Source organism: Sminthopsis crassicaudata, chromosome 5, assembly GCF_048593235.1.
Source record: "Sminthopsis crassicaudata isolate SCR6 chromosome 5, ASM4859323v1, whole genome shotgun sequence".
NCBI lineage: Eukaryota > Metazoa > Chordata > Mammalia > Dasyuromorphia > Dasyuridae > Sminthopsis > Sminthopsis crassicaudata.
The window spans coordinates 34,093,034-34,118,764 of record NC_133621.1 but is presented as its reverse complement, the minus strand read 5'-3'; the positions used below and the strand labels follow the sequence as shown (position 1 = coordinate 34,118,764).

Genomic DNA, 25,731 nt, shown 5'->3' with positions numbered 1-25,731 from the left:
GAAGTCTCAAAGCAGCTGCTATGGCAGAGTTGGGAAGGTAAGAAAGAGGAAATCTGAGCTTGAATCCAAGATTCCATCATTTATGAATCAAGTGACATTGGTGGGGCTATATCCTCTTATATAAAATGAACAGGTGATCTTGAAGGCTTTTTATTAATGAGAAAGAGAAAGACAGAAGGAGACACAGAGAGACAGAGAGAGAGAGACAACAGGATAAAGAGATGCAGGCAAGGAAGATCCCCACTCCAAACAGAATAACGATAGAAACAACAAGAAGTATTTATACAGCACTTCAAGGTTTGCACAGTATTTATAAATGTATTATTTTATCCTCAAAAACATCCCTGGGTGCTATTATTATCCCCATTTTACAGCTGAGGAAACTGAGGCATAAAAGTTAAATGACTTGCTCACAGATAAGTAAGTGTTGCAGACTGCATTTGAACTCAGGTCTTCCTGACTCCAGGCCTCTGTGTCATAGGGTAATCATGAAGACTGAATGAGGTTTCGTAAGTAAAGTGTTTTGCACACTTTAAAGCACAGTATAAATGCTTACTATTACTACTACTACTAGGGACAGAAGAACTATTATCACAGTTTTAGAGGGAAAAAACTTTGGAATTTAAAGTTTCTGCTCCAGGAACTTGTTTTAGTTTAAGGCAGGATGTGTGATAGAGAAGCAATGAAGTGATGTCAGAAAGACCCGAGTTCAAATTCAACACACATAAGACGGAAATCTGGGGCAAGGCTTGTTACTTGTGTGGACGTCGATTTTCTCCTTCTGAAAAATGGGGATAATAACAGTTCACAGGATTCTGATGAGATGATGTCCACGAAGTCTTTGCCAACCTTTAAAACCCTGGGGGACTCTTGGTTTTGTGTGCTGCCTTGCTGATCAGAACTGCTTTGGTTATACATAGATTTTTGGCTCCTCCACATATTAAATACAATATCAACTTTCTGGGCAGGGTTCCTCTGAGCTCAGGCTGTGTCTGAACTAAGGGAAATCCTAAGTGTAAGAGAATCACGAAAGGCAGAGCTAACGGAACATCTACATTGCCTGCCTAAGGAGTGTCGGAGCTGAAGTGGACCTTAAGGTCATTTAGTGCAATTTTCTCTTTTTGTTATTTACTAAGACATAAAGATGGGCCTAAGGTCACAGAAATGGAAGCGTGACGTGTTCATGCCCCAACCTGAAAGGTAAAACTGTTTTTTACATCCTTCTTGGGTTGACACCCCACAATGAACAGAGAGAACAATTCAGCTTGACCAGGCACCTTGGACCATTTTTCTGACCCTGCACGTTTCCCTTCCAACTCTGAGTCAAAGCTGCCAGCTTTATAAAAACCAACTCGAGAACAGCACTCTGTGGTGGGCTTAAAATGCACCGGATTCAATCAGATCCGGGCTTCAGGGTGCACGTCCATGCCAGTGGAACCCCAAGAATCTGGGTCGTTCCATTTCTTCTCCCGCTTTTAATTCCAGGGTGCTGCCATTGCTACCGCAAGCTGTAATAGTGTCTACAAACAATTTGCACTTCCAGAACTGCATGATCCCAGGGGGTAATTAACAGGCACAGGGAATAATCTTCCTTAAAAGCCTTTCAAAGCAACCCAGGGCCCACGCTGCCATCAATGCAATCTAGTCACTCATGTGTCGCTGTCATTTTGGAGACACCTGTGCAGCTCCGGGAGGAGTTCACACTGAGCGAGGGCTTGGGCTTCAAGGGAAGTTGCCTGGAACGTGTTAATTAGAAATAAAACTCAGAGCATTTGCTGACTTGCAAAGGTATTTGCTCAGCAAGCACACTCAGAATTAAAAGGAAGGCTGTGTTGCCAAATGGGGGGATTCCATACCATTTACCATTCCAAGATAAAAGATGGCGTTCACCAGCACGCCCCCCTTGCGGAAGTGGTCACTCATGTGCTCCAGCCAGTTGGCATCCAGGCTGTTGACCGTCCGTCCGTTTTTGGAGACCCGGAGCGGGATGGTGACGGTGTAGTACTGTCGGCACTTTTGCTGCTGGCTCTTTGGCTTGTTGAAAATGGTGAAAATCTCCATTTCTGTTCACGGGAAGAGAGAAGGGAAGAATGGAGAAAATTAAAATGAAAAGTGAAAAAATGAAATGAAAAGTGGTGGCAGAGTTTAGGGCCTGGCTCTTTATTCACTGAGGCTCCCAGCTGCCTTCATCTTGGATCTATCTCCGGTGTCTCCTCTATAGGGTGAGGAGGTCGGTCTCCCTCCACCTTTGGTGCTGGACCCGGTTCGGTATCTCAGATCTGTTCTTTGGTACACAGGTGACCTGCATCTAACGTGAGCCTCCGCTTTGTCATCCTTAAATTAGAGGAGTCACATCCCTCACAGGTCCCTTTCCAGCTATAAAAGTCCCATAATATTTAATAAATAAGGGCAAATATTCCAAGCCATATGGGAAAGAGGGAAAATACTGTTCCCACTGTTTCAATGCTAGGAAGTCTCCGTATTTCTGAACTTTGCATTTATAAGCTACAGCGGTATTTCCTGGGCTCTAACCATCATCAATACATCATCAATAAGCAAAAATAAGCACATTTGTAAATGAATGTGCTGGATCAGAGGGCAGGTCAATCCAAACGATCAAGACTGGAAGGGGAGGGGAATTAGCGCTGAGCTATTTTAATTAAAATTTAATTTATAACTCTATTTTTGCTTCTTTCCTCTCTCAAGAATCAATAATCATAACTGACAACCACCATTCTCTCCCGTCTGAAATACGTGCTACAGGACATGGCTTAGCAATAACAGCCTCGCATGCAGAATACCTGGAATGATAATCAAAGTCCCAAGGTCTATTTTTATAGTAATGTACCGAGCCAAGCTCTGAAAGTTAACCCGGTCCTAGAAGCCCTCATTGTACGAGCGAGTCTGGAATGCACTTTGGATTCCAAAAATATCTAGGGGAATAATGAGAAAATCCCCACCCTTCTTTTCAAATAAACTTAAAATAATAATCCTAAGCAGTAGCTGAGAGTAGTAAAAGGGGGCACGGCACCCCATCCTTCCGAATTCCCAGGGACCAAAGAATCTGGAAGAGATCTCTAACAGAAACCCCAACCTACGGCAACACTATCGGCCACTCTGAGAAATACTTGTTGGCCATGCTTTATAGCTAAGCTTCTTTTTTTCTTTGTCTGGGCACCCCCCCAGCCCCCCATCTATCACAGAGCTTTGTAAAGCACTAAGAGATTTTCACAGAATGCTTCTGGACTGGTTTAGGTCAGATTGAACTGCAGGCAAGAAAATGGGGTCACTGGAAAACAGGGCAGCGTGAAATAACAGCGAGAACACTGGACTTGGAGTCAGAAGGACTCGAGTTCGGATCCTGTGTCACATACGCACTAGCTAAATGATCCCAAACAAGTCAGTTAGTTAATCTCGGTGCCTCAGTTTCCTCATCTGAAAGTGAGGGGATGGATCTGAAGCCCTGAAGATCTTTTGTTTGTGTTTAAGCTCTACGTTCCTATAAAGATGCACATACATGTAATGCATGTGTATTTGTGTATGTATTTATACACAAACACATGTGTTGATATGTGTAATGTTATACAGAGTGTGTGTATGGATGGATAGACATACCTACATATGTAGAGAGATATATATTTGTGTGTATCTACATATACATACACACATAACCTCAGGCCTCAGACTAAAGACTCTACATAAGTGACTGTTACCTTCTGAGACCACCTGGATAAAGGGGGCCAGGAGTATTTTTCACAAGGACGGATTACAGAGCCGTCTCTCAGCAAGGTGGGCAGGCCGGCAGGACGGCCTTGCTAAAACGGGCCGGAGAAGCGCGCCAGCGGAACGACTGCCTGATGACAATACGCACGCCACACGGGACGGGAAGGGGCTCCCACGGAGCGGCCGGGGACGCCGGGGGGCGCGAGGCAGCCCGGAGGAGACATAAATCCACCGCGGCACACTCAGTCTCCCGCCTGATTCCTCACCGGGGAGGATGGAGGATTGCAGCCAGAGACAAAAATAAATTTTTCAGGAAGGAAAAGGAAATACTGAAGGACTTTCATGTTTCACAAGCAGGAGGGGGTAATGAAATGTCTGCAGAAACCCAGTTTCGAGCGCATGATTCTTTTATAAGTCCCTCCATTCTGCCGCCTCCTCGGTCCCTCCTTCCTCTGAAAACAGATTTGCCGGGAGGCATTTATCCTGAAGTACACTACCCCGACACCTGTCAGTGACTCTGGGCTGCTGGGAATTTTCCAGGACATCCTGCACTTTACTTTCCTAGCCCAACTACTCCTCCGGCCTGTAACAGACCTGCCTTCCCGGCCCGTGGCCACCTTCGATTCACCCCAACACGCGAGGAGGTTGAACAGGGAGACTCCTCGATGCGCTCTGAAGAGCTTGCAGGGAAAGGAGCATTAGCTGGGAGAATGACCATCCCATCTCTCCCTCCTGACTTGGGCTCCGCTTGTCCGTTGAGAGGGCTGACTCCTGACTGAACCCCAAGGACTGGGGGTGCCACGAAGGAATCTTAAGTAAGAACTAAGGGAGGCGGTTCTGAAGATGCTCAGACACTTGGGAGCCCCCCCCAATTCTGCTAGACTCTGGCAGTGATTCTTTTAAGAGTGGGGCTTCTTCCTACCTTTTCCCTTGTACCTTTCCCCCCAGAGTACAGCTGTTAATGGTTCAAAAGCAATTAATGGCCATCCAGGGGAATAAGCTACATGTGTTTGTATACATGGCCAAAGGTGTTAAGGTATGACCCCATAAGCAGCCCCAAGTTTAGTTCCCATCTGAAAAGAGCCCACATGTTAGAGCGGTGTTAAGCCAGAAGGGCTCGGGGACCTGGGTGGAAAAGTGAGACCCATTAGCTGGGGAATTCAAGTGTGCTAACTACACACTACTGGGACGGTCTGAGCCAGTTTGGGGTCCTTCCATTTCGGAGTTCCTGTGAATCCTTTGTACTTTTTGCAGTTTTGTGGAGTCCAATGAAATATGTTCTCTATCCGATATATATTTGTTACTGGGAGTAATTTACAGGAGCTGGGAACCCCGGGAACCCACATTTGTGCAACGTGAGAGTTATATTTGGAGATTCCCCACGTTAAACTCTGGGTAAGGTTAACAACAACAGATGCTACAAAGGCAAAGTTAACAGATGTGGACCGCTGGTAACTCGATCCTTGGGGCGAAGGAGACAAAAGCATTGAGAATAACCCAAAGTCTGGGAAACTGAGATAATGTCGTTATATCTCCAGAAAGAAAGGCCCGTGTACAGAAGTAACAGAATGGGGGGGATACCTAGAGAGATTATAAATTCAACATTATGTTCGAAAGGGTAAAAGGACCCTCAGAAGCCATCTCATCCAACCTCCTGATTGACAGATAACGAAACCAGACCAGGACCGGCGCCTTCAGCCTGAGAGCAGAAGATCACAGATCTGCACTGGGCAGAAAAGAATGAATGAGTGACTGACGCCCAAGTAGGATTTTTAGCTCGAGAAGATCCACTGACTCCACCTTCCCGGGGTGTTCTCTCAGCTCTCGGGCTTCACAGTTCATACATAGAATCAGGCTCTCAGTCACAGATTACGTGCAGATGCTTTACTGAATTTATCTTACAGAAAGCAGAAAATCTGTCAAGTTTTTCATCTACTCACCCATGTGCTGGTTTTTAAAAATAAACAGCTCCAAGCCCATGAAAAACCAGTCCTGTTTCCCTATTTCTCAAATTAATATTATAATAGCAAAGTATCTGCCCAGATGTGGCAGGATGCGGGAGGATGAGGAGGAAGATGGCGGGCTGCTCTCCACCAGCAGATGCCCCTGGGAGGATTCCTTCCTCTCTCCCTCGGCATGACCCCCGCCCCAGCCCTTCCAAAGCCCCTCACTTTACAATAAATCAAGAAGGCATCTCGCGGGACTCGCCGAAACATCCCATGCCGCTGAAGTGAAAGCAGAATTGGGATGGGAGCATTCGAAAGGGGAACCAAGAGGAAGGACCCCAGCCCTTCAGGGACACAAATGAGACAGCTGCCAGTGAAAGGCTTGGGGGAGGGAGGGCAGGGCTCCGAGGGGGCTGGGAAGTACCGGGGGAGCTCTTCCATTAAGTGAAATGAGGAAATTCCCCCCCAATGAGGAAATAAAAGTCAATGAGCAGGACCAGAAGTACTTTTGTGAGATGGGGTGAAATTCTGGAGAAAACCCAAGGAAGGCACGAGTACTCAACCGCAGCCCCGGCCAGCGGGGCAGCCCCTGGAGGTGGCGGGGGGAGAGCAGGTGCTGTTTGGGGATGGGAGCTCTACGTACGAACACAGTCCCGGGAGAGAAGGACGTTCCCCTTCTGTGCCTCCATCCAGCCCACAAAGCCCATGAATTAAGTGAGGAGGGGGAGGGAGGGCAGCATCCCCCATAGAAAGGCCTGCTAGGATTGCTGATTTAGCCTCCAAAAGGTGCCCTGGCAGAGGGAGAGTGAAAACACTTAAACCCTCCTTGGGGGGACCCCAATGGAAGACCTAAACGCTCTGCAAACAGAGCAAGTAGAAAAAGCTGGCAGGGAAGGAGGGAGTGATGGAGCGAGGGAAGGAGCGAGGGAGGAAGCTCGCCGAGAAGGAGCAATCACAGCGTCCCCAGGAGTAAAGTTAGGGAGCGAGCCGGCCGAGGGGGGCTGGTTTGTGGAGGCCGAGGCCAGAAACTGCCTTCTGGGGAAACAGCCAGAGACTCCAGGATTAGGAAAAAGGAGGAATGGACGATTGAGCCTTTACTGTGAGCTTACTACACGCCCTGTGCTAAATTCACAGACAGAAAAACAGGGCAAGCTCAAGCAAGGGTTCAAAACCTATGGGGAGGCCAGGTGGTGCAGTGGATGCAGAGCCTGGGCTGGACTTGGGAAGATTCATCTTCATGAGTTCAAATACACCTCAATCACTTACTATCTGGACAAAATGCTGAATCCTGTCTGCCTCAGTTTCCCCAGCTATACACCATGGGATGGTGAAGGAAATGGCAAACTATTCTAGGGGAAAAATTAGAATGCAGAGTTTTGTAGGGATGAATATCAAAAATTATCCATGCATATATTTTGAAAATAAAAGGCTTTAATTTAAAAAAATAATAAGTGAAATTTGGAAGGAGTCCAGAAAATGGCGCTATTTATTAAGGGAGATTCTCTAAGGAAGACTTTGGACCAGGGAGAAGAGCAGAGGCATTTTCAGACCAGAGCAGAGGCATTTTCAGACCAGAACAGAAAAATTATAAGAGCTTCTTCAAATTAATATAATAATCAATATAATAATAATCAATTTTTGAGTATCTGGGTGGAGTCCTAGAGATAGAAAAGCAAAGTCGAAAACTCAGCCCCTTTTCCCAAGGAGGGCAGAGTAAATGCAAAGTACATGAAGGGAATGATGTGGAAGAAGTCCCTGTGGCCCAGCTGGAGGCAATCGGCACAGGGCTGAGGAGTGGGCATTTGTTCCTAATTGCCATAGTGAGCACTGAGGATTCTTGAGCAAAGGAGTAACAGTCCCATCACTCAGAAAGGTAACACTGGTGATTTCACAGATCCAATTGGAATTCTACCTGAGATACTTCCTAGCTGTGATACTCCAGGCAAGCCGCTCTAACTCTGCCTCAGTTTCCTGATCTGTACAAAGGGGATAGATAATAAAAGCAACTCCCAGGGTTGAGGTGGGGATCAAGTGAGATATTTGTAATGGGCTTTGGAACCCTTCTAATGCTCTCTAGATGCTAGCCATTATCAGCATTCTCACAGAACGCTGCAGCTCAAATGGACCTCGGAGACTATTCTAGTCCAACTCTCATTTACGGATGAACACACTAAGCACTTCGGCAATAAAGCGATTTTCTCCAAAGTTGCACAGTTTTAACTCAAGACTCCTCTGCCTCCAATCCTAATGAGTCTTTGCCTGGGCAGATCTTATCCATCTAAAGCCATCCTTCTGGGAAGGGCATGCGGCATGGTGGTCAGTAGGCTTCCCAAGGGATCCACGACCCAAACATCGATAAGAACACTTGATTTCTTCTAGGTCCCCCCCACCCCCACAGGAGATCCAAGGCTCCCCACACTCAGTCTTGGCTCCCTGCCCTCACACTTGCTACTCATAATAACAGTGAGATACTTTGGCACATTATGGATGCAGCCAATATGTGGAAGGGATGCTGCTGTGAACTGAAGCTGGGCAAAGCTCAATCAGGGACTGTGAGTCAAGAAGGATTTAAAACAGATTCAGCTAGAAAGAGCATGCTGGAGCTGGCTAAGTTCAGTGATTTAGCCAGGGTCACAACATAAGTCAGAATTTGAACTCGGGCTCTCTGTTAGAGCGTGAGCTCCTTGAGAACGGGGTCTGCTTTTTGCCTTTTTGTGGGATTCCAAGCCCTCGGCACAGTGCCTGGCACACATTAGGCCTTTAATAAATATTTACTGATTGCCTGTCTCCAAATGCATTTTTCTTTCTATTCTGATGTTCCACAAAGGAGCATTTATATAGAAATAAGAAGGACCCAGGTTCGAATCTCACTTCTGGTAATTACTTCCTAGAGGAATAAAACTGAGCAAGGCACTGGATTTCTCTCAGCCTCAGTTTCCCCAGCTATAGAATGAGTATAATAATAGTGCCTCTCTCGAAGAGCTACTGTGACAGTAACAAATGAGACTGCATGTGGATGGGGTTTGCTGATCCAAGTACTATGCAAATATTTGCTATTATTACTAATAATCAGGCCATGGTGAAACCCTACAGAGACACTAACTATCTGTGTGGCCCTATGCAGTCACTTAACTCTGTTTGCCTCAGTATCTATCAGATGAGCTTGGGAAGGAAATGACAAAACACCCCAGTATTTCTGCCAAGAAAACTCCAAATGGGGTTGTGAAAAGTCACCCCCAGCACAAAAGCATAGAATTTCCTGAAATGTATAAAAGATGGCTTGGATAGAATTATACAAGCAGTAACATATCAGAGGATACATTAAATTCTGATAATAAATAGGATGCTTCTTTGAATTCTCAGTGCAAAGGACAGGGATTTGTGAACTACACAGAGCAGCAAAATGACTCCCAAGTTTGGCCGGCAGCATACACGCACAAGGCGGTTTCTCTGCTGGGCAAACGAGTGCAAGATAGGAACTTGGGTTAATGGGACTGCTTCCTAGAAGCCATCACGCCATTTCTTTTCTTGCAACAGATGATCCTTCTGGGGTTTTCTTTATGTCTGGCTTTGAGCAAACATCTCCAATCCACTCACCATGGTAAGCTCCAGGCACATTCTGTCAGGATGTGCTTCCTGAGCCACACACAGAGTAATCTAACATGCAACAGTTAGGGTGATCAACTTAACTCTACCTCAGAGAAGTTTTGCCAGGATAAGAGAGTCACCTGAATGCTTTAGAGCCTCCAGACTCTAAAGAGCTTCAAGCTACTCAACAGAATCAAGCATTCAGTTTCCCATATGTGGATGATGCACTTTCCCCCCACTCTCAAATTGTTTCCTCCCCGCTTTTCCTTAGGATATCGTGGATGTTGTTGGAAAAATTCCCACATCTCTTACACCCAGCCCCAGCAGTGACTGACTCACTTCCAGCCAGCGGGTCTGGACCTTCCCGTCCATCAGCTGTGATTGTCGATCTGTCGACCTTCCCTGGTGAATCGGCCCCATTTTCCCCCGGGGAGGATGGGGTGAGCTGCTCGGCAGCTGGCCCGTCTCTGTTCCCCTGTTCCTGGAGCTCTGTGTCGCCCTGAGACCCCGCTGAGCCCGGTGTCTCCCTATCCAAGGATGAAAGATCTTCAGAATGGTCTGACATGCTCTTCCCATCCCCATTGGCAGTGGGGGTCAGCGGGCTGCTCCCTGCAGAGTTCCCAGGGCAACGGTACTGGGGGACCACGCCGACAAATTCCAGGCCCCGACTCGCTGCATCTTGGATCTGGAAAGTAAACAAAAAAATGAGAATAAATCATCATGTAGGAGCAAGAGCAGGAAAAAAGAAATTTTAGGGGGTGAATCCAGGGCACTGTATGGGATGATTATTAATTATGTGGATAACGGAATCCAATCTTTCACTGGAAGATTTTCAGCGAGCTAATTGGTCTTTTCAATGAATAGCCCCTAAGCCCACTTTCTCCCTCACCCTCAAATCTCCAGGAGTCCCCCCAACTTCGTTATGTCAGAAGACTTCATTTTCAATCATTGTCTTGTCTTACAGGAAGCAGAAAGAAAATCTTTGGTGGGGGGGGTGAAGTATAGAGAGTAGAGTTACAGAGAATTGGAACAACCCCCCTCTGTTTATCATCTGTGGGAGGGTGGTTGAGAGCCACAAAAGTCAAAATCGGTATAAAGACAATGCTGCATTTTGAGAGAGGAAGTTGGTTTCTGTAGAAGTTCGATTTTTGTCCCTCCTCCCCTACTTTATTTTTAAACAAATCATTTGCTTCCTGCCAATCAAGTCACTATATAAACACAGTATGCCTATATAAACATATACTGACTACCAGGTGGTATTTTATAACCTTAAAGTATTTCCTTTTAAACAATTGTTATTGCAGTTGGGGGGAAGCTAGGGAAAGAAATTGGGGGAAGAATAGGATGAACCATAAGGAGGGTGAAACACATGGACCCCCACATTTCTGGGTTCTGTGATGAGCCTGAGACCCGTCCCCACGCCCATCCTATGGACCCTGTGCTTAAGTTATCACAAAGATTGCTGAGCTCACGGTGTCATCCCCAACCCCCGCCGGCGCACTTTTCTCGGGACACTCTTCCCTGACTCGGGACACCCTGGGACACATTCGTGGATTTGCACACTAGTACTTTTTTTCCTCCCTAAGAAAAGACATACAGTTGTCTCTCTCAGCAAGATGATGGGAAAGGTAGGGCAAACTCCATCGCCTCCTTGGACTCAGGCTACATACAGGGGTCTTTCTAGGAAATGGGTCTGACATCAGCTCCTAGACCAACAAGGAAGGTGCTGTGAAATAGCTTAGTCCCAATCAACAGGTCCAAGAGAATCTCAGTGGAGATTTTACTGATATGACTAAGAATCCCAGAGTCATGGACCCAGAACTGGCCACCTAGCCAAATAACTCCTCATTTTAAAGAAGGAGGAAACTGAGGCACAAAGACTTTATGACTCGACCCTAGGTCCCACAGGAATTATTCCCAGGTTCTTGGATAACAAATCCACTTGAATCACACTCTGAGGGAAAGCTGGGAAGAAGACGGGCTGCAATCTGCAATACAGGAGAGAATACAACATGCTGGGACAAGATTACAGAAAAATGGAGGCATTCAAACAAGATACAGCAAAGTGCTGCAGGACGCTGCATAGAGGACGTGGGTTCTGAATTCTGGTTTTACCTTCTTGTTGTCTGTCTGTCTCTGTCTCTTTGTGTGTGTGTGTGTGTGTGTGTGTGTGTGTGTGTGTGTGTGTGTGTGTGTGTGTGTGTAAAACCTTAAAAGTCTCTGTTTTTTCCTCTGAACTCTAACTGGGTCAAGCACTGAAGGAAACAAGAAACAAAGCTACCTGTATGTAGCTAACTTGGGAGCGGCGGGACTGGAACACAATAGCTCAGAGCTCCCAGTTAGGAGAATTATTTAATTTTAAGTAAAGGTTTGTCTCTCTAACCTAATTTGAATTTATATTGATATCTGTGGTCATTTGGAAAAAGGGAGGACTTGGAGTCATGGGAAATTACTTGTCCTTCTGAGTCTAAGTTTCTTCGTTTATAAGGAAAAGGGCCTTGACCAGCTAAGGTCCTTTCCAAGCGTTAATAGGCTCTTGTGTCCTGGAGGCTCAGACCTCCCCAGTAAGGGTCCAACACACTAAGAAACAGAGGAATTGGTCACACTGAAGATACTTTCTGCAGCTAGAAAAGTCCCTGAGGTACAAAGGCCTCCTGATCCATCGATCTTGTTCTCTAACTTTGTCTATTCCAAGATGATAAAGACAGACAGAACAAAGCCCTAGTAGACACCAAAATATTTATAGCAGCCCTTCTGTGGAAACAAAAGGAAAAAACCTTTTCAAAGAAGTGGGTGCTCATCCCCTGGGAAATGTACTGCGGTATATGAAGGCCATCAATTATTATGACACAAGAAACAACACAAAGAAATCAGAAAAATCTGGGAAGACTGGTTTGAAATGAAGTAAACAAAAGCATGACAACAATACAGACAATGACCTCAATGAAAATCCGGAAAATAACGCTAACAGTCAACAGAATTCGGCACAATGCAATAATAATCATTAATCTTAATACCCAAAACATGCATCCTTTCTGCCAAGAGAAAAAATGGCAGACCTCTATGTGTATTTGTTCCAAAGGGTTGGTTTTTTTCCAAAAGAGGTAGGGGGGATGTGGGAGAGAGAGAATACAGATTTTTCTTCATTAGAAAGAAACAGTAGATTATAAGTACAGAACTATTTTCACAAATAGACATACACTCCCTTTGTTCGATAGGGCCAATGTTTCAGTTGAGATTTTATATATATATATATATATATATATATATATATATATATATATAATATTATATATATGAAGATTCATATCTAATCTGCAGAATTGTGTACTTGCCATACCTTTAACCATCCATAGAGATTGATAGAGATCTATATAGATACCCAAAGGCATACATGTAAATAATGTATACATATGTTTATGTGTATATCTATCTATAGCTCTGTCACAGATATGCGTGCATACGTATTCATTTAAACATACATACGTCTATATCTACATATTTATTTATATTTTATGCACACGTATCTTTGGTTATTAGAAAGTGAGAACATTATTAAAACTCATCAGCAGAACAGAACAAAAAAGAAAATGGAAGCTACAAATGAGCTTACAGCACAGTAACCCAAGGGAAGTTTATTCTAATTAATCCATCAATTAGCCGGTCAACAAATACCTCCTGAATGAACTGAGGGTCCTCAGCAACATCCGAGGGGGAATATGAATGGAACAAAAACCAAGCCCTGAACTACAGGGGCAGCCAGCCGGCCAGGTCAGCTGGGAGGGCAGAATGGGAATGTCCGGACCTCTCCAGGGTCCATTTGTGACAGACACCAAGGACACGGCCGACAATTACCTCCCTCTGCTTCTCTCTTGTGACCGCGTGCTTGAGTTCTCAGAGAGCTGACATTTAGTGTGACTTTCCCAAATGTCTTTAAGGCTGTCAAGGGGAGCGAGCAGCCATAAATAGGGAGACACACAAAATCAGCATCGGCTTTCAGGTTCAAAATGGCCTTGAGATGGTGGAATGGAGGAGACGGGCGGTACAGCCAAATCACATCCCCCGCTTTTTATCAGTTTCCTTTTCTGTAAGAGAAGAGGAACTCTAAAATCTAAAATATGATCCTATGAAGTAGAACGATCACAAAATTACTCCGTTATGTTGTCTGTAATGAGGGGGAGAGACAAAATATCTCTAATGACCTTTCTGGTTTAGCCGCCATCAGACGAAGTCCAGGGAAAGCGACAAATATGCATTAAGCACTTCTCACGGATCGGGCGCTGAGCTTAATAAACAGGACTTCATTTGACTTGAAGCAAGTGGCGCGAGGAGATAAGCTCTTCTTGGGGAGGTCAGGGATGGGGTGTGAGCAGCGAGCAGATCATGAGGTCGGGGGCTAGGGGCAGGGTCTGACAGAGGGGCTGCAGCTGTCTTCATGAGCTTCCCATCTAGATGGGGAGCAGAACATAAATACACATTGTCTAAAAGCAATTAGCAACTGTGTTCCTACCACCATACATTGGGATGATTCTAATCACTTGTTGGTAATGAGGAACTCACACACCTAGCCATTCTTATTAAAACTAAAAAATAATAAATGATTTTGGATTTGATCCTTTCCAAGATGGACTTTAAGAAAGCCGTATCTCAGTTCTGTGTGTACCCCAAAAGCAGCCATGACACAATGTAGAGGCAGGATTTGGAAGTTAGGAAGGCCAGGATTCAAATCCCACTTCAAGAAATAAGCAGCCATTAAGTGCCTACTATGTGCCAGGCAGAAGTGGCCAGGTGATGCAGGAAGACTCAGACCCTCACTAGGTGTGCAATCCTGGGTAAGTCACATGAGTCACTGTTTGCTTCAGTGTGCTCATCTGTCAAAGGAGAGGGAAATGGCAAACCACTTTATCTTTGCCTAGAAAACTCCTAAATGGAGTCACCGACTCAGACACGACTGAAATGACTACAGATATTAATCTAAATTCTAATTAGGGTAGAGAGCCAACCTTTACTTAAAATTAAATAATTTTCCTAAGTGGGGGCTCAGAGCTATCATTATTGTTCTACCAACATTTTGTCTATTAGAAACACCATAAAACAGCAGATGTGGCCTTAATGACCTATTGGGCTGTCCTGATATTAAAAAAGAAAGCAAGGAGCTAAGGAGGAAAAAAGCCTCAAAAAAGGAGAAAGAAGAAAAGAAAGAAGGAGAAAGAAGAAAAGAAAGAAGAAAAAAGCCTCAAAGAAAGTTGCCCTGCCCCTCTCCAGTAGAGAGAAGGGAGCAGGAAGCACTGGGCACTGCCAGGCTCACGGTACTCTCCACAGAATGCCCGCACCCACGGGTGCCAAGTAAAAATTCAGGGCCTCCAGAGCCCTTTCCAAATCAATGTGGAGGGCCCAGGGCCTCTCTTAGGCTCTGTTTTCTCACCTTGAAGTGATCTATGCACGCCTGTGGCACTTACCTCAGCAGAAAGCTAGCGCCAGAACAGCTCGGGTCTGAGCCCACCTCGGATACCTCTGTATTAGCCCCAAAGTGTTCAACTCAAAAGGAAACGGGGGTTACTAATCGTGGGTAAGGATCTCTACCAGTCACAACTGCCTTAGAAAACCACATATTCACACGATCTAGGTTTGATTGTATTTTTACTTATTTTGTCAAACATTTCCCCATTAGAGACTAATCTGGTTCAGGTAGCATGAGGCCCCCACACAGGTTTAACCACTTAGTTCCAGATAACTGAAAGGTTCAGATCTGTACCGCCTCCATTCACAGGAGCCATTCACAGGACATCACAGAGCCAGCCCCACTCCCTACCTTTAGGACGGACCACCTAGCATTGTTACGGCACACAGAGAATTTTCCCAATGCGGTCCCTGCGTTAGCTCTGTGGGGACCCTGCTCTCAGAGAACGGAACGTTCTGTAGAGGAAGGAAGACGGAAACAGAGGAAAGCATCTGACAAAGCTTCAAAGAAGCATAAATGCTGTTTTTATGACACACCTGTGTTCATGCAGACCCCTAAGGACCCCCGGGACACAGAACAAGCACCCCTTCTCCAGCTCTGTCCAGCACCTTCCTGCCCCCTCCCTCACACACGCCCCCTGGCCCCTGAACCCAGAGACAAAACAAGCAGACCCCCAAACATGGGCCTTCCTGAAAGCTCTGGGAGCCGGTGTAAGGATGGAGGTGGGCAGGAAAACAACTGCAGCATGCTGCTTGGGGTCGCAGCCCAAGCCAGGCATCCTCAGCTGTGAATATCTGATCATACACACCTAACCCTCCCGCCATCTCTGGGTCACCTCAGCTCGCCGGCTCCTTCCAGAAAAGGAAGGCTCAGAAACCACAAGGGCTCAGAAGCTGCCTCCAGTCCTGGGCACACGGTCCCTTCACTTGGAAACCAAACATGTGGCAGACTTCGAAGAACTGCTCTGCAGGGGGCCCGGGAGGATGCTGATGGATGTTCCAAGTCCTGCCCAGGCCCGAGGATGGTGTCACTCTCCTTCACTCTTTTCTTCTCTCTTTCCTTCCCTTCTCCTCTTCCCTTCCTTTTCTTTTCTTGCTTTCCTTCTCTTCGCTTCCTTCTTTCTTCCATCTTATTTTTTCCTTCGCCTCTCTCTCTTTTCTTCCTTCTTTCCTTTCTTCCTCCCTTTCCTCTTTCTTCTTTCCTTTCTTTCTCCTTTTTACTCTTTCTTTCTTTTTCTTTCCTTTCCTTTCCCTTCTCTTTCTCCCTTTCTTCTTTCTCTTTTCTTCCTTTTTTTGTTTCTCTTTAACTTTCTTTTTCTCTCTTTTCTTCCCTTTTGCAAATGAATAAGAGATTTCTGATGGGGATGAAGAACTGCATGATCAATTGTAGATTAGTCAATATAGATAGAGAATGAAGAATATATGAGGATGAAGGGAAGGAGGGAAGTAAGTAGAGATAAAGGAGAAGAAGGAAGAGGAAGAGGAGAAAAAGAAGAAAAGAGAAGAGAAGAACAAAGAAGAGGGGAAGGAGAGAAGAAAAGAGAAAAAGAAAAGAAGAGGAAGAAAAAAGATGATGATGAATAATAATAAGAGAAGAGAAATAAGAAAAGAACAAGAAGAAGAAAAGAACAAGAAGAAGAGGAGAAAATAAGAAAAAGAAAAGAGGGAGGGAGGGAAGAAAGGAGAGAGGGATAGAGAGATAAATACATATGTTTATTTCACACAAATGTGTGCATATGGATGACTCACAAAAGGAAGTGGAAAACTCAAAGAATCCAATGATTTTGGCAAACCTTTTGACAAAGTCACTCATATTACTTATAGCATCCCTTTGCACAAGATAAAGAAGATAAGCTGGATGATACTGGAGATTTTTGTGGCTGGGCAAACAATATGCCCAGAGAACAACAGCTTGTACGTAACCAAGAGGGCAATCTCCAGGGACATGTCCCCAAACTCCATTTTTTAAAAACTCTTTCTTGAAAAGAATTTTGATCAACAGCAGAGATAAACTTAGAGAATTCATGAAGTTTCATAATGATGTTTTACAAAGCTTAGAGATGAAATAAAGTTTGTGGAGCTAGCCAAGACATTGGATGACAGTATTTGCAATAAAACAGTTCTCAACAGGCTAAAATGTGGAGCCAAGATCATTTAAGAGGTATATATGTAAAGTCCTTCATTTAAATTCAAAAAACCAATAGCAAAAATATGAGACTGGGAGAAAGGCGAGGGGAAGGAACAAGCATTTATTAAGTACCTGTCATGTGTGAAGTGCTTTACAAATACTATGCTCATTGGAAATGAGAGATCTACCTTAAAAATAGTTCATATGAAAAAATCTGGAGAGGAGGGGTCAACTAAACATCCAATATGAGCCCTAAGTATGATACACTTGATTAAAATGATTTAAAAAATGAGTGTTAATGTGTTATGAGGCTACATTAACCAAAGTATAGGGTTCACCAGGCATTTAATGAACTTTTGCTCAAGTATTATTTCTTAAAAAGCTGGAGAGAGGTAAGAGCTCCGTTGAGCTCTGCATTGGTCACACAAGAACTGGAATCATATAATTGGGGATCAGGGGACAAGACATGCAAAGTCAACAAATCATCTCCAAGAGGGGACACCAGTGTGGAAAAAGTATGCCATAAATGGAACAGTGAAGGAACTGGAAGATCCACTTGGAGAATCCTTGGGAGGAGAAGGGGCGAGCATGGGAGCTGCCTTCAGGTATGGGAACGCCCAGGACAAAAAGTATCCCACTCAGTATCCCATAACAGGCAGAGGGAGGACCCCTGAGTGGACGTTAGGAGAACTTTCCCAACAATTACTGCCCTTCCTAAATGGAGGGAGCTGCTTCTCAAAGCAGAGCATCTCCAGGACTGGCTACAAAGGGGCAAACTCAGGCTAGAAATGAGGGGAACTTCCAAGTACGGTGGTCCAAGGCTGATCCCATCAGGCGAGATGAGCCGTTGGTGGCTCGGGAACAGGGAGGTCTCCTGACATTCAAGAGCCAGACCGCCCACTCTCAAATTCCGCAACATTTCAGCAGAGGATGCAGCCATCTACTGAGGGTGGTCTCCCAATTCTGGAGCTCTGTACCTGGGGCCACTATTCTCTTCTAAACACAGTGAGTCCAGAGAAGAATCCTGCTATGGGCGGGAGGTCACCCGGGATAGCCGTAAAGATCCCTTCCTACTCGAAAATTTTCTAAATTCAGGAAAATTGTCTGTTGTTTTCCATCTAATCTTAGCGAGCTCAAGAACCCCTAAAATGCATGTCTTCTCACTCGTATTTCCATCTGAGAATGCAAAGGCTGGGAAAGGATCTGATCAGCTCTGCGTTGGGGAACTAAAGCAGCAGTCAGCCTTAATCAATCATTTTTTTTTAAGAAATATTTATAAAGTGCCTACTGTGTGCCATAAAGAATGAAACTATCCCAACTTACAAAGAGCATTCATTTCAATGGGGGAGAAAACATGTGAGTGCATGCACGTGTGTGCAAATGTCCATGTGTGTACATATATACATATGTAAAGGTGTATATCTAAACATATGTTTATATTTATACATGTAGTTCTATTTAATAGCTATAACAGGGATATATATTATTTATATGTAAAAGTTATATAAATATATATTATTTATGTATAATAACCTTATAATATATAATGGCTATATAATTATATATTATTTATATATATAACAGTCATATAATATATTATGATTATATAATTATATATTATTTATATATAACAGCCATATAATATATAATGGCTATATAATTATATATTATTTATATATAACAGCTCTATTGTTGTTACTGTTTATTCATTCAGTCATATTTGACTTTTTGTGACCCCCATGGATCACACAGTCCATGGGGTTTTCTTGGCAAACAGACTGGAGCGGATTTGCCATTTCTTCCTCCACTGGATTAAGGCAAACAGAGGTAAAGTGACTTGTCCAGAATCACACAATGAGTGTCTGAGATCGTGCTTGAACTCAGGTTTTCCTAATTCCAGGCCAGGTGTTCTAAGCATTGAGTCACTTAGTTACATGCAAACTCACATACACACATTTTTATATACAGCCACACGTAGATACCTAATAGATAACACATATTAATGCATAGTCACATATTATATACATATATACCTATTAAAGCTTAAATCCTCACCAAGACTGAAATCTGGGCCTTGAGCCTGGAGCACAGAATTCATCCAAGGTCCCCATCGGTGTAGCCCCCCTCCCTCCCAAAAAATAGCTTTGCTACATTCATGGGACTTAGACCTTGACACCGTAGTGAGAAATAGCTGAGTCAAAGTGGCAGGTTAAAAGAACTTTAACTAGGAACAGATGTTTTCCTTCACACCCACGGCTGCTGAACATCCAGACTGTGTGATTTTTTCCTCATTCCTCAATTTACATATGCTTCCAAAACATTAATAAAATGCATCAGAACAAAATGGTGCTCAACTAGGCGATTTGGGACATTCCTCTCCCTTCCAGTCCTCAATTCCCAAATCCTCTGGGCTCTCCCTAAAGCAACCACCCGCAATAGCCATGACTGAAAAATCACAATGAGAACAAATCAGCCCAACTGCCTGGTTAGAGACGGTTGTCATTACAATGTGCGAAAGAAATAAATGTCGTATTGTTCTTTTTTCTAAGGGAAGTGGTTCTGAAAGACAGCAATGATTAGGGAAAGTTGTTGACCTCCCCCCATAAGTATGGAGGAGCAGGGAGAGGATTCTTTTAAGTCTCTACCAAATTTTGCATTATTCATCTGGAAAAAAATACTCTATAGCCAATGCCCACAATCTGCTTTTTCTTTTGTCTTTTTGTCTTTTATCTTTGCTTTAGAATCAACTTCTGACATTCTGAACCAAGATGGGGGCATTCAAATGGGTCAGGCCTGGCTGCTGTTCTCCAGGGAAGATTTCCCTAATTCAGACTAACAGAGGGAAGACTGGGGATAATATTAAGAAATCTAGATTAGGCATTTTCAAAAAGATGTAGTTTTGATTAGTTTCAAGTATATAAATCATAATAAATTTAGATTAAATGAGATAATCTATGTAAAGTACTTTGTAAATTAGATAATCTATGTAAAATGTGCTCTCTGGAAATCTTAAAGCACTATACAAATCATATATATATATATATATATATATATATATATATATATATATATATATATATATAAATGGCGATGGTGATTATTATAAAGAGAATCAAAATAGGGTAAAAAGAAGTGGAGGTCTTTGAGGTCTTTCTTTAATAAAGAGATAAGACTGATTAGCATAGTGATTAGCATAGCAATGATTCTCTGGATGTGCTTAGAAATGGTCTCTTCTCCCAAGGAAGATTACTATTCTCCTTCTTATATGGAGTAATAATTTCTCTCCAGAACCCACAGGTAGAGACTTTAACTGGGCCCCTGTCCAAGTTCCAAATGGGGAATAAAAGTGAATGAGATTTTACTGCACAAAGCCACACTGGCCGAGGAGGTCACAGAAAACTCAAGCGCTAAATAGGAGGAAAACCTTCGGTGCTGACCTCCCGGAAACTGCCCCACAATAAGGTTTGAGAAGCATATCGTGCTCTTTCCCCAGCGCCTGCTAGCAGTGTCTAGTACACAGCAGGTGCCTAAAAAATGCTTGCAGACTACTCCAGCCCATCATCATTTCAAAACTGTTTACCCCAGCTGAAAGATTACATCACCGGGAAACAACCTGATTTCCTTTTTTTTTTTTTTTTTTTTTTTTTAAATTTTCCTCTGTCTGACACTCTCGGTCTCTGCCTCTCTCTCTCTCCCTCTTCCCTCCCTTTCTGGCTCTGTCTCTGTCTTTTTCTCTCCCCTTCATCTGTAAAATGGAAATAATTATAGCATCTCCCTCCCAGGCTGTTCGGAGGCTCAAATGAAATAATATTTGTAAAGCACGTAGCACGGTGCCCGGGATAAATAAGCTCTATGGAAACATTGGCTATTACTAATTCTCACCTCTGGGTTAGAAGTATAGAGTTTTTAAAAATGGAAAAAAAATAATGAAACTTTCTGTTTCATTAATTTTGTCCTCATTAGGCACTTGGTTAGTTTACATTTATGTCACGGGATTAGTACTATTTCAAATCACCTGTCCTCGGCATGTACATGTACATACACAATATACACGTATGTACACATATGCTCTATATACAGGTAGATACCAATATAGATATAGTGTCTTTGCATATACACACAATACAATGCATGACGTGTTTACAGACGTGCAGATAACATACAATATATGATAAAACACAATACTGTGTCTCTGTATGTAGACACATAATATAGCATTTGTATTTATATATATACTGTGTGTATATCGCGGCCCCCTGGGAAAACAAAGAGTAAGTGACTTGCCCAGGAAGAAGTCCCAGAGGCGGAAAGTGACCTCGGGCTGCTCGGCATTCAGCGCCCTGCAGCACCACGTGTTGTAAACTCGGGGCAGAATTGGAATCCAGGCCCGGGGACTCTGGACCCCGGCTCTTCCCCAAGATTCATCATCATATTTATCTCATTTCTGGTGGCTTCTAGGGCTGTTTCTAACTGCGTCCCTGTTGCCACTGTGTGTCCGAATTACTCTCGAGTCTGCTTTCTTCAGTACACACTGATTGCTGCAAGCATTTATGAAGCTCCTCCTGTGTGCCAGCCCCTCTGCTAAGGACAGGGGGAACATTTCTCTGACGCTTATGTGGCTTGAGGATGGGGTATGAGGCATTAGCAAAGGCCGTGGGTGGGAGGTGACCCCTCAGCTGCTCTCAGAAGAAAGTCAGGGATCCCGGAGGAAAGACGGCACTCCTGGTAGAGGGAATGGCCTGGGCAAAAGTCCAGAGATGGGAAGTTCTGGCAGAGAGAGTTCCTATGGCTGAAGCATCGAAATGCATTGTATGGACATGTATACACAGGGGGAGGAGGAAGCATTTATTAAGGAAGTCTATGGCAAAGGGCACTGCGCTGGAGGCGGGGAGGAAAAAACATTCCACTAAAAGTGTATATTCTGGCTAAGGGTCCACAATATAATCTGCAAAGTGAAAAGTAATTTTAAGTGTATTAGTATATAAGTAAATAATAACTAGCATTTACATATGGAAAAGCAATTTATAAAGACTCTTATTTGATAAGAACTTCCCAAGGAGGAACAGCCGGGGCTGAGCCTTGAAACATTCCAGGAGTTGACTGCAACCTGGCAAAGTCAGAAAGCACCCAAGGAGACTGAGTTTGGGTAGGAATGGTCCACAGCCCTGCAAGGAGGCGGGCCCAACAGGCAATGGTGTGACATAAATGCGGCTCTCACTCATCTGAGTGTTTAATGGCTGAGGAGTTTCTGTTGTATCCTCCGGCAACAGGGAGCCACTGAAGAGTCTTGAGCAGGAGCGCAGCAGAACATCCCATGTGCATTTTAGGAAGAATGTCCTGCCTGCTGTGTAAGAGGTGCACTGGAGAGAGTGTCTAGAAGTAGGAAGACCAATCAGGAATCTACTGAACCATTGTGGCTGACCGGAGGGCCTGAATTGGAGAGGGCAGGTGTAGAACTATCAAGAAGGGACCGAGGCAAAAGGAGGAATGCAAATAAAGTTGAACAGATCTGACCAATAACTGCAGCTGGAGGAATACGAAGGATTAAGACGGGGCAGAGAGTTGAAAGATCCTCGCAGAATTGTTGTTCAGCCTTCACTTTGGAAGAGATCAATGACATCCCAGGTTATATCTTGACTTGTGTGTAAATTAGAATTAAGTGAGGCAGATTTGAGCCATACAGAAATGTAATGACTAACCAATGACACTGTCCCTCCTCCCCTGCTCAAAAAAAAAGGCTACTTTTATTTTGTACATATGCTATATTTACTTGACTATTAATATGTACATCCTAATGAGAATGTAAATTTTGTCTCTGTAAGCCTAGAACCCAGCACAGCATGGCACACAGTAGGTGCTTAATAAATGCATGTTGTTTAACTGGCCAATGAATCACAGTGCATCCTATCTCATCCCAACCCACAAAAGAGCAAGCTTCCCATATCTAAGGAAGAAAAAGGAGGGACTGTCAATGTACTGACAAGAGCAGAGTCCATCTCTGCCTTTCCCTCTCTATCTCCCTAATCCCCGCCCCCCCCACAACGAGGCGAGCCCAAGTTCATACATTCATTATCTCTGCTGGATTGAGGACAAATCAAGCAGAGTGATCATTGCTGAGAGGTGAATATCCACACCTTTCAAAGACACAGATGGGGCAGTTCAACCTGTGTTGTGAACCCGTCAGTGGCAACATGTATTAATTTGCAATGCATAATTAGCACTCCAAGACATGTTCCATCTCATGAAAAAGCTTCAAAATCAATATGGCACTTTGGAAACTTTTCTGGCGATAACTTAATTCCATATTTGCAAAAATGTCTCCCGGGAGGTATTAAAGGGGAAGGAGGGACATCTGACCCTCAGGAGCCATTTACAGGAGGCATTTACACACTCTCTGTCATTGGACGTGTTGCGACAAGCTCAGATGCCGAAGTGTCTCTTTTACTAATAGTACAAACAAGTAAGAGCATGAAAGTGAGCTGTAACCGAGAGTGCCCTTCGTGTTCCCAAAGCGACTCTGGGGAAAAGTTCAGAGCTTCGCGGGCCAGGATTGCAGAAGGACCTTGGAGACGCATCTCGACATTTCCCTCTTATTACAGAGAAAATCGAGAACTTAGAAAAGGGGCTTGCCCCGTCACACAGAATAAGTCAGAGCTTCTAAATCCCACCCACCCATACTCTCTTCTCAGTGTCCTCCTTCAGCTACTTCAGTTGAGTGAATCTTCGTGGGGTTTTCTGGGCAAATCACTGGAATGGTTGGTCATTCCCTTCTCCAGCTCATTTTTTCAGATGAGGAAACTGCCTTGTCCACGGTCACAAGACAGTTTCAATTTTTGCCCTTTTTCAGGTCTAATGACTTGGATGACATTGATTTGATTTAAAAAACCACCTCCATTAGGTCCCATTGGTCTGGAAATGAGAGAAATATTCATAGCTGAGAACAACATAGACCAGTTTGTCGTGTACTCAGAAAGTGGAACAGGAAAATCCCAATAATATTAACAACTACAGAGCCTATCTGTAGCGTGCCTTAAAGTCCGCAAAGTGCTTTCTTCCTAAATGGGAAGGAGAGAAGAAGAGAAGGCATTTGTGGATGGCAAGGGGCACAGAACAGCAGCTTATTAGAGAGGCAAAGTTGATATTTTTTTTAAAAGGGGGGAGATGATAAATGTGGGAGAAGCAGTGGAAAAGCAGGTATCTTAAGCCACTTTTTGTTGGTACAGCTATGGACTGATGCAGCCATTCCAGAAAATAATTTGGGATTCTGTGCCTCTGTCCCTTTGACCCAGCAATACCATTATTAGGTCTATGCCCCAAAGAGATCAAAGAAACATGAAAAAGACCCTTTGGGCACAAATATTCAAAGCAAGAAAAAACTGGAAATTAAAGCGCTATTCATCCACTATCTGAACAAAGTGAGGAATATGAATATGATAGAATAATATTAAGATGTTTTTTTAAAGTTGTTTTTTTTTTCCCAGAGAAACCTGGGATGACCTATTTGAACTGATGCAAAATAAAATGAGCAGAACCAGAAGAATAATTTATTCAGTAATGTCATTTTCGAGACTTTGACACTGCTCGGAAACACTGAAGAGCTCTGATCAGTGCAGTGACCAAGCACAATCCCAGCGGATTGGAGGCAAAACTTGCTCCCCATCTCCTGATAGAGAAACGATGAACTGGAAAGCAGAATGAAGCACGCATTTTTGGACAAGGCCAGTGAGATCAGTTTGATTTGCCTATGCAAATTTGATATAATTTCCTTTTTTTTTGTTGTTTGCTTACATTTTGTTTTCTTATGTTTTTCTTTTTTGATCTGATTTTTTTTGTGCAGCATAATTGTGGAAACATGTAGAGAAGAATTGCACATAATTTATTAACATATATTGGATTACTTGATATCTAAGGGAGAGGTTTGGGGGAAGGGAAGGAGAAAACATTTGTAACAAAGTTTTTGAAAGGCTGAATGTTGAAAATTACCTATGCGTAAATTTTGAAAATAAAAAGCTTTAATAATAAAACATTTTTTAAAAATTCTCTATTCTGTGCTCACTATATGAAGGCATTATAATGAATCCTCTAGGTTTAAAATCCTGCCTCATCTGTTCTTCTATTCTCCCTTCTTCAGTCCTTAGGGAGACTGAGGCAGCTAGCTGGATTAGTGGATAGAGTGCCCGACCTAGATTCAGGAAGCCTCAGATGCTTACCAACTGTATGTGATCTTAGAAAAAGTCACTTAAACTTGCCCTGCCTCATTTTCCTCAATTGTAATGATGTCATACACATCATAGACATGTTATGAAATAATATTGCTATTTATTTAGAATATTTTATTTATTTATATGAATATTATAATTTAAAATAACATTTAAATTTAAAATTTGAATAAATTTAAATATATGATGAATTTAAATTTTCAGGTTTAAGTAAATTTAAATACTTAATGAAATAATATTTATAAGATGCTGGCACATAGTAGGTGCTATGTAAATGTTTATTTCCTCCCTATCCAGAAGCAAACTAAAAGGGATCTAGGGTTCAGAACTCCACCCCCTGCCAGTGGGTGATGGAGAGCGTTCCAGCTAGAGGTCCCCAGTTCGAAGTCACTGTGGCAGGAGGTCTCCCGCGGAGTGCCCCAATCCGTGTCCCATCTGTGCTGTTTAACATTTAATGGATGACCTGAGTGAGCACGGATGCCAAGTCCAGCCAATGCGCAGATGCCCTAAAGCTGAGGGGGCGAGCTAAGACAGTCAGTGACAGCGTCAGGAGCTCATAAGAATATCAGCAGGCTCCTCATGGGGCTAAATATGCTTCAATACATTTAAGTGAAATATAAGTAAGTCTCCCAAATGGGTGCAAAAATGGGGAGAGAGGTTAGGGCAG

The 25,731-nt window shown here is 43.6% G+C and overlaps 1 protein-coding gene across 2 annotated transcripts in view; it reads right to left on the bottom strand.

The window, feature by feature from the left end:
- Nucleotides 1-25,731, bottom strand: part of RFTN1 (raftlin, lipid raft linker 1) — a 175,668-nt gene that overhangs the window by 43,298 nt on the left and 106,639 nt on the right. For both annotated transcript variants that reach the window (XM_074270108.1, XM_074270107.1), the window contains exons 5-6: nt 9,597-9,942; nt 1,857-2,063 (exon numbers count right to left, since the gene is read on the bottom strand). In XM_074270108.1, coding sequence (XP_074126209.1) covers nt 1,857-2,063; nt 9,597-9,942 — 553 coding nt within the window. The remainder of the gene's footprint in view (nt 1-1,856; nt 2,064-9,596; nt 9,943-25,731) is intronic.